This window comes from Mustela nigripes, chromosome 5, assembly GCF_022355385.1.
Source record: "Mustela nigripes isolate SB6536 chromosome 5, MUSNIG.SB6536, whole genome shotgun sequence".
NCBI classification, from domain to species: domain Eukaryota; kingdom Metazoa; phylum Chordata; class Mammalia; order Carnivora; family Mustelidae; genus Mustela; species Mustela nigripes.
In genome coordinates, this window is record NC_081561.1 from 94196772 (window position 1) to 94211804 (window position 15033).

Sequence of the window (15033 nt, forward strand, 5' to 3'; positions counted from 1 at the left end):
TTAAGCCTCTGCCTTTGGCTCAGGTCATAATCTCAGGGTCCTGGGATTGAGTCCTGTATCAGGCTCCCTGCTTGGCAGGGAGCCTGCTTCCTCCTCTCTCTCTCTCTGCCTGCCTCTCTGCCTGCTTGTGATTTCTCTCTGTCAAATAAATAAAATCTTTAAAAAAAAAAAGCAAAAACAAAAACAAAATCCATATTGTTCAAGGGTCAGCAGTATTTCCTACGAGAACATGATGCCTTTGAGGTCGGGGAGTTCCATAGATTATTACCTGTTCAATCCTGCATTATCCATAGTGCAGACAATGCACACAGTAATCACTCCATGATATTTGTCAAGTAAGAAAGAAAGGGTACATCTAAACTACTCTTATTTTTGTTATTGACATTATTCACTAATTATCAAAAACCCTGTTCACGTATTTGCTTGCTTATACTAACTTCATGAACCTGTTCATTTTAAGGCTTGATAAAGGTTTATCACCAAAGTTAAGAGAAAGCTATTATTACTGAACTAAATCTTTGTTAAGAAGGGACCTATTCTAGGGCAAGACATCAAAGCCAAAGAAAATTGATAAAACTAATGACACTGAGAGTCCCCATTTCCTTTCCACTGTATTGTGTGCATCCACAGAACATGCATTCTACGGGAATCTTGAACTTGTCTGCCTCCCCACTGCCCCTCTCGTGCTGGGCAAGGGACTCTGCCTCAGCCTCATCATTACATCTCCAGAACCAGATAGAAGCTGTTAGTAAATGTTTGTTGAATAATGGATGAGCGTGCAATGCTAGGAACAGCAGGAGTATTTCACTTCTAATGGCATCCCGGCCTGGGGTCTTGAAAGGATTCTGGGCTGTTTTGGGATCAGCGAGAAAGAGTTGTGAACTTCCGTCGGTGTCTAGCATGGACACATGTAGAGAAAGTGGTGAGACCAGAACCACATTGTTCCCACCTCTTTGCTATTCATATGTGTTGTGTGTTTCACCCACGCCAAGTGCCCTGGAGCTCAGAATTTATTTCTTGAACCAGGGGCTGAGTTACTGCTTACCAGTGATGTACATAAAATCCCCTAAGACATATCCTTTCCCACATCCCCTAGGTAAATTCATAGAATGTGAGTTTTGTTGAAATATCTCTTCCTTTTGTCTCTACCTCTCCTCCAAGAAGCAATACCCCCACTGCCCAGCACCACTGAGAATATCTGGAATAGAGAGCAGATAAGACTTCAATTTAGAATTCTTGTCTACCAGAAAAGACTGCAATTATGATATGAATAAATGGCATATGGAAGCTGAAAAGCCCCTTAAATTAATTATTATCTCCATTTTCTCTATAGTCCAAGTCAAAATCTCATAGTTTGTACTGTGCTAAAAAAAAAAAACTAGATATTTTTCCAATATAAATCAACAGAAATCTGCTTGAAATAACAAATAATGCAAATTACTGGTGATTTTGTGTCTCCCCTCCTAGAAAGAAGTAGATAGTATCTGCTCAATATGAATTGGATTAAATATTTTATGCTAAAGATTTATGTGCAAATAAAATACTCATAATTATAAAAATAAATCAAAATAATAGAGAAGCAGCACTGTTTTATATGGGCATGTGTGTATGATGTGTGTTCTGTGAAGATATTATTTCTTTTATTGTTTTTCAAGGAAAACGTATAGTACTGCTAGATTTTACATTACCGTTCAGGGTATCAGGGATTTTAATAGATCAGACAGTGAGAATCAAATCCTAGGTTTTTGTTTTTGTTTTTGTTTTGCCTATGTGAGCTCTTTCATGAGTTGTCTGTAGCTCTTTATACTTCTGATTTCTGTATTTGAATATTCTGTTATGCCTGTTTTGACAAGCTCAAAATAGTCATGTTAACTATTGTTTATAGCAATGATCGGTGTGAACTCACACCCACATGACACAGAATAAATAATCCCAGTTTAAATCATGAAAAGGGAACAACAGAAACAGTATTTCTAAATCCAGGTGGGGATCTTGTTCATGGGGAACACCTGTTTCAGAATAATGTTCCAGCAAGATAGAAGAATGTGCACTGATAAAGGAGATATTGGTGAAAACATTTAAGCCATTCAGGAAATGTAGCACTGCATTGAATAATGCTGTTGGAAGAGTGAATGAGGTGTTTTCTTGCCAACTCTCCAAGGTGAACTTCTAATGTCTAAAAAGGTGCAAAATACTTTCAAATATGCTCAAGTCTAGTCAAGTGCAGGTTTTAAAAATTTCTGTGTGTATTTTCTTCAATAATTGGAAATTTGTTCCCAGTATATGGAAGTTGTGTGAATTATGTAGACTTACGTAAATCTTTAGAAAAAGAAGAAATGACACTTTGAAGCAGAGACGAGTGTATGCGGAAGGGCGGGGTTTGAATAGTTTGTATGATGACATCCTGATGAATACCAAGCAGGGGAAGTGAACTTTGTCTGGAAGTGAAAGTGACAGAAGACTGTCTCTCAAAAGATATGCGAGAGCCTATTTTGGACACACCTGACTGACAAGGCCTCCTACCAGGTGTAAGGTGTGGCTGGATAGAGACTAATTCTTGTCAGAGGAATATGCAGAACAGAGCGACCAGGAAAGCCCTATGCGCGTGTCCCACTCTTCAAGGCCATTCCCCTTTTCACCTAGGTCAGGAAGGGTGGGGAAGAAAGATCCAGGAATGCTTTCCTGTGCTTAACTCACAGAAATTCTTTATGGTTAATATGAACAGTTCATCTACTATTAGACATTGGTGATCCTACATTGCCATTACTGTTTAAGAATATATGAGTGGGTCCCAGAGCAAAAGGGGTACACACAGAAAAAAAAAAGTAGAGTATATACCAATATGCTGAAACAATTATGTCTCATTTATATTAATAGTATCTAAAGACAAAATTTAATTTAAAATAAAAAATTTATAAATCAGAAGTTTTAAATGAGCACCTATTATTTTAGTCAAAATGAAACAAAACACACCGAAAAGAATATAATTGTATTTTGTAACCAAAAAGAAAACACTGGAGAGCTCTACAATTTTGATTATGATTTTTTTAGTGCCATTATGGGCCTCTTATTGTACTGTGTTTTTTTTTTTTCATATATTATCCACAATTCTCATGAAAAAGTCTGAGAGATAATTATTACCATCTTGATTTTACACATGAGAAAATGAAGCTTAGATGCTGTAAATAATTTTCCTGCTAAATGCTGTAAATCATGGCCGGAAGAAGCAGAGTAAAGAGTTTCACCTACATCTGACTTATTCGAAAGCCCAGAACCTTTCCACTCTACCATTTTGTCCTTTAAAGACTTCCTAACTAGTAGCATTGACACAGTACTAATGCTCATAGAAGTTATAGTGGGTAACATTTATGTCAGAAGCTTTTGAAGGTTTTATGTGGAACTGATGTAGGGACTGTCAATTGGTGAAGGAATCCTCATGATAAACTTATGAGGTGGATGCTGTAACTACTATCATTTTACATACAACACTGAAGCACACACTGTCCATGAAACTTGCCCATGGTCACATAGCTAGTTACTGCACAGCTGTGATTTTAAATGGGAGTTAATTATCTACTAAGGGTGTCTGGGTGGAAAAAACAATAATACATGGTAGTACTAATTTCAAGCCTTTATTGTGTCCTCAATAAGAGTCTTTATTTAGGGAACTGTCTATATTTCTTTATTGAACATACAAGTTTGCAGAAAGGGTCTTACCATGGTTTCTCTGAAGATCTAATAAGTTTCTCACCTTAAGTTGTCCAACACAAATGGAGTTCCGTAAACGAACCAGCATGATAAACTATCATATTTAATACATTTAGGTATATTAATGGATAAATGTTAAAATTCCAGAGGAAACTAAAAAATTAATATCTGAAATAAACACAGTAGTATAATTCATGAAATAGTATAATGTATAGAGTTGGGTAATGTTACAAAATTATAAATATAGAGATTATAAAATATAAGTTTTTTGTAAGTTAACATTTATTAGACTTATAGTGGTGATCATTTTCCAACATGTACAAATATCAAATTATTAAGTTGTCTACCTGAAAACTAATAGTGTTTTATGTCAATCATACCTCAATAAAAAATGAAAATCAAAAAAGAAGGAAAAAAAAAAGGAAGTTACTGTTAAGTGGAGAAATACAGCATAGCAGCAAAAATTCCTTAGACTACCTAAACCTCAGTTATTTATCACCTGAGAAATTAGAATAATAACTCCTATCTTTCAAAGTTGTCGTGAAGTTTCAAGATAATGTATATAAAGTTTCTAGAACCAAGTAGCCCTCACAAAAATGGCATTCTCATTATTAGGTACCTAAATAGAAAAGAAGTCTCTGGGAATAATTGCATCTTCTTTTTTTGACATAACATTTGACAATTTTATGTGTGAATGAGCAGCTACCAAAATTAAATTACATGTTGCATCGTATCATACATTTGCTGCTGAAAGCATCTAGCAAATAAATCCAGAATTGAATTGTATTATGAACTAGGAAATTTTTTTCTCTTATAAAAGCATTTGGTCAATCTTATGAAAGTCAAGCAGCTTTTGAATTTAGAATAATCAGTATCACATTTATAAATGTGAATTTTTAGGCAGCCAGCTTGTTTAAATGAAAACATATCAATGTCCGCTTACATATGTCAATTATATTTACAATTTAAGACCTAGAAACTTCAATTTTAAGGGTATGATGTATTTTTTAAAAGATTTTTTAAATTTTTTTGAGAGTGAGAGAGCACAAGCTAGGGAGTGGGGTAGAGAGGCAAAGAAAGAAGCAGACTCCACACTGAGCAGGGAGCCTGGTGTGGAGCTGGATCCCAGAATCCTGGGATCATGACCTGAGCTGAAGGCAGCAGCTTAACAGCTAAGCCACCCAGACATCTGGGTATGATGTATTTTAGAAAAATCATGACAAATACCTTCAATCTTTTAAAAAATATTATTTACTTATTTATTTTAGAGAGGGAGAGTGGGCAAGAAAGAGAGCATAAGCTAGGAAGGGATGGGGAGGCAGAGGCAGAGGGCTCAATCCCAGGATCCAGGGATCATGGCCCAAGCTGAAGGCAGATGTGTAACTGACTGAGCCACCTAGGAACCCCCTAATGTCTTCACTTATTAACTTAGCTTACTTTTGCAATTACAAATACTTTAGATCAAATAGAAATTAATCAAATTTTTTTCATTATTGTATTGGTACCCTAATTTAAAATTTTATGTATATCCTGAATTCAGTAGAAATATCACATTTACTCATTTAAATTTAACATTTAATTTCTATGAGAAAGAAAATATTTAATTTTTTCTAAAAATTCACATCTTTATAACTCACAATAAAAAAGGAAGGCCTAAAATATAACTGCATTCAACTCAGAATATTTCTGTTATAACTATTTAGGAAGCTTGTCCTCTGGTTAACATGAGACAACAGTGCCACCTTTAGTGTATTTTAATACCTAGCTTTTAGTAAAAATTGCTTGCTGAGACAGGTGACTTTTTCTTAAGGAAATAGGAATTGGAGGATCTGGAGCAGGTAACCCTTTGTGATACCAACTACCTCATACATAATTAATTGTGTTGTTATTTTAGCGTCTTTTTGCCAATATGTTACATTTTTATGTTACTGGTCTGGGCCTTTCAGGTTCTAGTCTATTTGTAAAGTCACATATGTACTTTGTTTATCATTCTCAAAATCTTTGTTTTCAAGCCCCACCCAATTTTATTAGCATGACTATAACACTATTTCCTTAACTCTAATTAATGATATATTGTTCTTTCTTAGGCACAATGTATGCATTCCAATTCATGGTCTTTGAAGTAACCAAACATGATGAGATTATCATCTGTCTATTATTTGTCTATCTATCTATCTATCTATCTATCTATCCATCGCCTAAGATTTTCCTGCTTACATTTACCAAGTACAATCACACTTGGTAAATGTATACCTTATCCTGAGCAACTATTCTAGCTTAGAAATTATGTTAATGTTCTAATCCCATTCAGATTTTAGTTCCTGGATACATAAATCTGAATTTTAATCATAAAAATATGTTTCTGTAACTTTTATGTCTTATTATCCACTGAAGATTTCAGTCTCCTATATTCTGGATAAATATAAGGTAACATAAGAGGAAAACTATTACGACTAAAGTCATAAAGCTAAAGGTCTTTTCAAGTTCATTTCCTCAACAGATACTGCTTGAGCATTTCTTCTCTGCAAGGGGTTTATTAGTTTGTGTCAATGGTCATTTACTCTAGAACCCCTCTAATTACATGAATATGCAATGTGAGGTCACGTTTTTCACAGGTTTTGAATTAGTAGGATATTTATTCTTATACCCTACTAATACCTTACTGCTCTCCACACATACAATTTCCCTAAAAAGCTTCACATACAATCTGATCATGAGTTAAACAATCTGATCAAGTTAAACAATCTTATCATGAATACATACTATGAATTCAGAAATATATTAGGTGAGATTAGGGATCAAAATGAGGTGTATAATGACATTCTGGCCTCTAGAGAACTTGCAATGCATGGGAGAGAAGGTTACTATACTGTTTGCCATTAAAGAATAAGGAAATTATTTTATTTTATATATTCATAACATAAAGAAAGATGATGTGCCCCTGCTATATGCCTGGCACCACACTATGTGCTGACATATGTAAACTTGAATAATATAATATGTTAATTTGAAGGAAATCAAATACACCTATATATATGATTCAAACTCTAAGACCTATGGATAGTGAGAAAAAGAGCCCAGAAATACTTATTGGTGCTGTTTGAGATTCAATTTTAGCTCACATTTGTTAATATCTTAAAACCCAGTGTGTATGATACTAGGTACAATCCTATTTTAAATGACCTATATAGTTTATTTGTAAACCCCATGGGCATGGTATTAACATCTCCATTACATAGAGGAAAAAACAAAATCAAAAAAATGTAATAAATCTGCCAAAGTGAACCTATTTAGTGACTGATCCAAGATTCACCTCCAAGTCATTTGATGACATGACCAAAGATTTTCCCTTGTACAACACTTCACAGCAACTGGGATTGTTGACAGAAAGACAAGTTGCCCCCTTGTAAAACTGTGGTACTTATAGTCCCTTTGCAGTCATGCAGGATAATCTTCCCTACTTTGAAAGTAGCTAATAACTGGCGCAAAGCCATTCTTGACAATTACTATTTAACTTTCCTAATGGGATGACTTACAGACTACAGTTTTGAAAGGGGCTAACATGTCCTTTGAACTCATTTGAATGCTAACTCAACCCCAACAGCTGGGGGAATGTAAGCAAATTTTTGCTTCTGCTCTGTTTGGATGCTTTGAGAATTAAAAAAAAAAAAAAATGAAAAAGAAAACATAGTAAGGATTCAGCAAATGTTATCTGTTCCTCTGCCACTGGTTATGTAGAAAGAACGACTAGAACATAAGGCAAAAAACCCTTCACGTTCTCTTTTGAGGAAGCAGAGGGAAGAGAATAATACATATGATAGCAGAGATGAACACATTCAGTACTGTGGTGGGGATCCTGGCCAAGGAAATTAGGTGAGAAAATGTACTGAAAGCATTCAGATTGGAAACACATTAGATAGTGATAATTTTTGCCTAATCTTACAAATATATTAAAACCTACTGATTTCTCTACTTCAGTGGTGTATGGTATGTGAATTGGAGTCACAGAGATATTTATAAAATATTTCTTTAAAAAAGAAAAGAAATCCAAACCTCTTCAACTAACAACTTTTTACTGACTTGCTCCCCTTTTTCTGCATGACATGATTTTATTGTTGTGATTCACTGGTTTCCATTTTTATGTCTCTAGCTCATGGAGAGAAACATGAAGAATTAGTTACCTTGGGAAGCCCAGATTCCCATACTATTAGTGAGGGGCAGAAATCTTCAGGAACTTCTAAAACAAGGAAAGGCAAAGAAAAGTCTTCGGAGAAAGACAAGACAGCCAGAGAAAAACAAGCCCCTCGCTTTGAGCCTCAGGTGGGTGTACTACTTTTTCTCATTGGAGTCATTTCATAAATGTATGTCCATTGATTTCCCACTTGTCTATCTCTCCCAAGGACAAAACTGAAAAATCCCACCTCCTTGATTCTAGCAACCATCTAGATAACCTTATGGACATTCCTTGGACACCTTCTGCAAGCTGCTTTTCCCAGTTCAGTATCGAAAATGGTTAATCAAACTTTTAAGACATGTATGTCTATAAGACAATGTTTTGGAGCCTTGGGTTTCTAATATTAATATTATACAGTCCCTATCTTCAAAGAACTTGCAGTCTAATGGAGGCGACTGAAGGTAAACAGAGTTTTAATGTTAAATATTACATGTGAAGTGGTAGGACGAAGAGGTACTTATTTTAGCCTCTTTCTCCTAGAGGAGCCAAATCCGGACCTGAGTCAATGAGCAAAGATATTCTAAGGTGAAAGTGAACACAATCTCTGTGTTTTGTTTTTCTGGTTTTGTTTTGTTTTGTTTTTTTCCTTTTCCGGCACTGAAGTATGAGAGATGGGGCTGGGGCGGTAAATAAGAGTCAGAACGAGAAAGGCCTTTAAGCCTTATTAAGAGGCTGGGATTCTGTTTATAGCCAAGAGGTCATTCCTTCCAAATTCCTTCAGGGCCAGTTCGGTAATTGCAATGACAGGGGTAAAGAAGAGGATGTGAGGGCAGAGTTGAGGAGTGCGAGTATAGGCCGAAAGATACTCAAATTTAGGTTATTTAAAAACACTGAACTCAAAATACCTATGAGGATAAAATCTTCCCAACATTTGTCATCACTGTTTAGGCTCAGCAAGGCGGGGGGTGGGTTGGGAGACAGGAGGTTAAAAAAACTTATTGGCACGATCAGATTTATATTTCAGATATGCTGGTAGCTTTTAAAAATATACATTTAAGGGGGGAAAGACTAGGGATGGGGAGAATAACTCAAGAAAGTACTGCAGTAGTCCAGGCAAAAGAGGGCAAGTTGTATCAGGTACAGGTGAGAAAGGAAGAAGACAACAAAAAGAACTATCGAGGGGGGTGCCTGGGTGGCTCAGTGGGTTAAAGCCTCTGCCTTCAGCTCAGGTCATGGTCCCAGGGTCCTGGGATGGAGCCCCAGATTGGGCTCTCTGCTCTGCAGGGAGCCTGCTTCCCCCTCTCTCTGCCTGCCTCTCTGCCTACTTGTGATCTCTGTCTGTCAAATAAATAAATAAAATCTTAAAAAAAAAAAAAGAACTATCAAGGAAACAAATAGTTTATGTAGTTATTAATCCCAAATGGGTGATAAGGAACAAGAAAAAATAAAAGATATCTCTCAGGTTTACAGCTGAATCAACTGAACAGGATGTTGGTACCACTAGTACAGAACTTTAAAGGGAAATTAATAAATTAGGGGGAAGAGGCAGTGATCATGTCCTACAATTCAGTAGTAGAAAAGCTGTCCACCTGCATTGCCAAGTTTGTCTGTCTATCTATCTGTCTTTCTTTCTTTGCTTTCTAGATTTTATTTATTTTTCTTTTTTTTTTTTTTTTTTTTTTTTTTTTTTTTTTTTTTCTTTTTATTTGTTTCCTTTTTTTTTTTTATTTTTTTTTAAAGATTTTATTTATTTATTTGACAGAGAGAAATCACAAGTAGATGGAGAGGCAGGCAGAGAGAGAGAGAGGGAAGCAGGCTCCCTGCTGAGCAGAGAGCCCGATGCGGGCCTCGATCCCAGGACCCTGAGATCATGACCTGAGCCGAAAGCAGCGGCTTAACCCACTGAGCCACCCAGGCGCCCTATTTATTTTTCTGATAGAGAGAGTGCTTGTGAATATATGTGTGGGGAGGAGGGACAGGAGAAAGAGTCCTGAGCAGACTCTATGCTGAGTGCAGAGCCTGATGCTGGGCTCCTTTTCATGACCCTGAGATAGGTCCTGAGCTGAAACCAAGAGTTGGATGCTTAACAGACCGAGCCACTCTGGTGCCCCACCAAAGTTTAATTTCCCAGTTGGAGTCTGCCTTTGGAAACATGATGAAATAAAGCATAACCTGACCTCTGCTGAGAGTAGAATAGAACTGATGGTGGTGGGGGGGGGTAATCCCTTGGGTGGGGCTCTTCCCTTGTGTTGGAATTCAGTTAGTGCAGGCTGACCTAGTCAATGTCAGTGTTGGGAAGAGGCAAGTTGCCAAGGCTGCAGAAGTTGCAACCTGCATCCCATGAAACAAGAAGTCTTGGAAGGAGAGAAACAGCTGCATTTTTTTGTGCTCACCCAAAGATTATTGGAGGATAAATCACATCAGTCTACAAAGAGGTTTTCATACAAGCAAAATAAGATGTAAATGAACCAAAAGAGAAGCCGATTTTATGGTAAATCCTGTTATTCTTCGAACACCCATAGTTTACAAATTGAAATTTTAAAGCTTTAGGACTTCAGCTCCCAATGGACTTATACAAGTGATCATCCCTATGTCCTATTTTTATTTATTTATTTATTTATTTATTTATTTATTTATTTATTTTTGGTAAAGATTTATTTACTTATTTGAGAGAGAGCACAAGTCAGGGGAGAACAGTGGGAGAAGAAGAGGGAGAGAATCTCCAGCAGATGCACACAGAGCCCCATATAAGACTCAGTCTCAGGACACTGAGGTCATGACGGGACCTGAAATCAAAAGTTGGACGCTTAACCGACTGAGCCACCCAGGTGCCACACAAATGTCCTATTTTAAAAATACTTTGAAATTTGTTTTGAAGGTTGTTTTTATCCATTAGAATGTAAAGATTTCACATTTAGCTCAAGGTAAAGCAAGTTTAAGAGTATTTAAAAAAAGTCAGTTAGTGACTGATTAAAACAGAAAAACATTAAACAAACCATCAAATCTCTGAAGAAATACAGTGTTCTGTATAAGAGCAAAAAATAGTCTTTTTGTGGGGGGATGTCATGGTGTGAATGAAGACAAAGATAGACAAAGTAAAGCCTTTTATTATACAAATAGTTATTACCACAAAATTTGAAGAGTCATTCCAATTTCTACCAAATCATATTAATTCAAACTTCAGGTGTGAGGGAAAAAATGCCTTATAAAAAGAAAATAAACATTTCCAGGACAAATCAGAAATTAAAGATAAACACATTGAAGAAGAAAAATCCAGTTCTCCAGGTCCTAGCATCCTGACTGACAGAAGTTGTGCTCATATTTTCTTTATACGGCATGGACAAGCCTGCAAGCCCCACTGGGACAGCTGAGATTCTTCCAGTTTCAACAAAACAAAGTACTGCTAAACTTACTTTCTTATCCCATTGAAGGTGTACAAGCCTAATAGCCAGTTATACTGGTGGGCTTATCCCCAGATCAAAGTATGATAGAGTCAGAAGAATAAAAACAGGTGATCAAAGCTGAGCAGACTATGGCAAAGACAAACAAGCAAAGGAGAGAAAGAGTTTATCTCTTCAGCAAGAAAAGGGTACAAAGGTGAATATTAATGACAGAACCTGAGCTTGAGTTCAAACATTAAGAACAGCAGACCCAAAGCTTGGCATTAATAGGATTGAAGAACTGATTCTTTATCTACTGGAATGTCTTGAGGGAAAAGAAGAGGATTTTGTGGAAAGAGTTAATTTATATTTATTACAACTGATATAAAATGGTGCTCTTTAGGCCTTAATTGGCTTCATGAAGCCAATGAAAAGAGATATCCAAAGTCTCACAGCTGATGGCAGAGGAGCAAGGGGATGTGGTTGCTCAATGAATAAGAAATCAGAAATACAGTAGAACACATCAACAAAATTAGAAGTTGGTTCTTTGAAAAAATTAAGAAGGTTGATAAACCACTGGCCAGACTTATCCAAAAGAAAAGAGAAAGGACCCAAATTAATAAAATTATGAATGAAAAGGGAGAGATCATGACTAACACCAAGGAAATAGAAATGATTATCAGAAATTATTATCAACAGCTATATGCCAATAAATTAAGCAACCTGGAAGAAATGGATTCATTCCTGGAAACCTATAAACTACCAAGACTAAATCAGGAAGAAATTGACAACCTGAATAGACCAGTATCTAGTAATACTGATTGAAGCAGTGATCAAAAACCTCCCAAAGAACAAGAGCCCAGGACCTGATGGATTCCCTGGAGAATTCTACCAAACATTCAAAGAACTAATACCTATTCTCCTGGAGCTGTTGCAAAAAATAGAAACTGAAGGAAGACTTCCTGATTCTTTTTATGAAGCCAGCATTACCCTGATTCCCAAACCAGGCAAAGATCCCACCAGAGAGGAGAATTTCAGACCAATATTCCTGATGAATATGGATGCCAAGATTCTCAACAAGATCCTAGCTAATAGGATCGAACAGTGCATTAAAAAGATTATCCACCATGACCAGGTGGGATTTATTCATGGGATACAAGGTGGTTCAACATTTGCAAATCAATCAATGTGTTAGAACAAATCAATAAGAGAAGAGAAAAGAAACACATGGTCCTCTCAATTGATGCAGAAAAAGCATTTGACAAAATACAGCATCATTTTCTGATTAAAACTCTTCAGAATATAGGGATAGAGAGAATATTCCTCAACTTCATAAGATCCATCTATGAAAAACTCACACCAAATATCATTCTCAATAGGGAATAGCTGAGATCCTTTCCCTTCAGATCAGGAACATGACAAGGATGCCCACTCTCACCACAGTTGTTCAACATAGTACTAGAAGTCCTAGCAACAGCAATCAGACAACAACAACAAAAATAATAAAAGATATTCAAAATGGCAAAGAAGTCAAACTCTCTCTCTCTTCACAGATCACATGATACTTCGTGTGGAAAACCCAGAAGACTCCACCCCAAACTACTAGCAATTCAGAAATTCAGAAATGTGGCAGGATACAAAATCATTGAACAGAAATCAGTTGCTTTCATATACACTAACAATGTAACTGTAGAAAGAGAAATTAGAGAATTGATTCCATTTACAATAGCACCCAAAACCATAAGATACCTTGGAATTTATGTAACCAAAGAGGTTAAAGATCTATACTCTAGGAAATACAGAACAGTCATGATAGAAATTGAAGGCACAAAAACATTCCATGTTAATGAATCAGAAGAATAAACATTGTTAAAATGTCTATACTGCCTAGAGCCATCTATACTTTCAATGCCATCCTGATCAAAATGCCAATGACATTTTTCAAATTGCTAGAACAAACAACCCTAAAATTTTTATGGAATAGAAAAGACCCAAATCGCTAAGGAAATGTTGAAAAAGAAAAACAAAACTGGGGGCATCATGTTGCCTGATTTCAAGCTATATTACAATCTGTGATCACCAAGACAGCACGATACTGGCACAAAAACATAGACCAATGGAACAGAAGAGAGAGCCCAAATATGGACCCTCAACTCTAAGGTTAAATAATCTTCAACAAAGCAGGAAAAAAATTATACAGTGAAAAAAAAGACAGTTTCTTCAATAAATGGTGCTGAGAAAATTAGACAGCTATACACCATACACAAAGATAAACTTAAAATGGATGAAAGACCTCAATATGAGAGAGGAATCCATCAAAATCCTAGAGGATAACATAGGCAATACCCTCTGACATCAGCCACAGCAAATTCTTTCAAGACAGTCTCCAAAGACAAGGGAAACAAAAATGAAAATGAACCTTTGGGCTTCATCAAGATAAAAACCTTCGGCACAGCAAAGGAAACAGTCAATACATGAGAGGCAACCCATGGAATGGGAGAAGATATTTGCAAATGACACCACAAAGGGCTGATATATATATATCAGAACTATAAAGAACTCAAACTCAGCATCCAAAAAACAATCAAGTCAAAAAATAGGCAGAAGACATGAACAGACACTTCTCAAAAGAATACATACTAATGGCTAACAGACAGATGAAAAAATATTCATTATCATTAGCCATCAGGAAAATTCAAATCAAAACCACATTGAGATAACACCTTACACCAGTGAGAATGGCAAAAATTGACAGGGCAAGAAACAACAAATGTTAGAAAGGTTGTGGAGAAAGGTGAACCCTTTTACATTGTTGGTGGAAATGCAAGTTGGCACAGCCACTTTGGAAAACAGTGTGGAGGTTCCTCAAAAAATTAAAAATGGAACTACCCAGCAATTGCACTACTGGGGATTTACCTCAAAGATACAGATGTAGTGAAAAGAAGGGCCATAAGCACCCCAATGTTCATAGTAGCAATGTCCACAACAGCCAAACTGTGGAAAGAGCTGAGATGCCCTTCAACAGATGAATAGATAAAGAAGATGTGTTCCATATATACAATGGAGTATTACTCAGCCATCAGAAAGGATGAATACCAAATTTTGCATCAACACAGATGGGACTGGAGATTATGATAAGTGAAATAAATCAAGCAGAGAAAGTCAATTATCATATGGTTTCACTTATTTGTGGAACATAAGGAATAGCATGGAGGACATTAGGAGAAGGAAGGGAAAAATGAAGGGGAGGAAATCGGAGTGGGGGATGAACCATGAGAGACTATGGACTCCAAGAAACAAAGTGAGGGTTTTAGAGGGGAAGGGGTAGGGAGATGGGTTAGCCTGGTGGTGGATATTAAGGAGGGCATGGATTGCATGGAGCAGTGAGTGTTATATGCAAATAATGAATCACAGAACACTACATCAAAAATTAATGATGTACTGTATGGTAACTAACATAACAAAATAAATAAGGAAATGAAAAAATGAAAAATCTTGCAAAAATATTAAGTCAAGGAAAAGTAATTCTGCAGAAAATTAATGACTGGATAAAACTAAAAACTAACATGTTTGGTGGTTTTCCACTGTTTTTGAAATTGTGATAAATGTGCACATATATAATAAAAAATGAGAAGCTTGTTCAGAAAATCCATCATTTAATAAGGAATTATGGGATTCATCCTGAGATAACTTTGAAATGCTCTTGAATTCTGGGGAATACTGAAAAAGATGGTGTTTGGATCAGTTTGCATAGCACCAAATGTATTCTTG

The 15033-nt window shown here is 36.2% G+C and overlaps 1 protein-coding gene across 1 annotated transcript in view; it reads left to right on the forward strand.

Moving 5' to 3' along the window:
• The window catches only part of ADGB (androglobin), a 168853-nt gene that overhangs the window by 135322 nt on the left and 18498 nt on the right, over nucleotides 1-15033 (forward strand). Inside the window, exon 30 of the mRNA XM_059399200.1 lies at nucleotides 7859-8028. Within this exon, the coding sequence (XP_059255183.1) occupies nucleotides 7859-8028 (170 nt within the window). The remainder of the gene's footprint in view (nucleotides 1-7858; nucleotides 8029-15033) is intronic.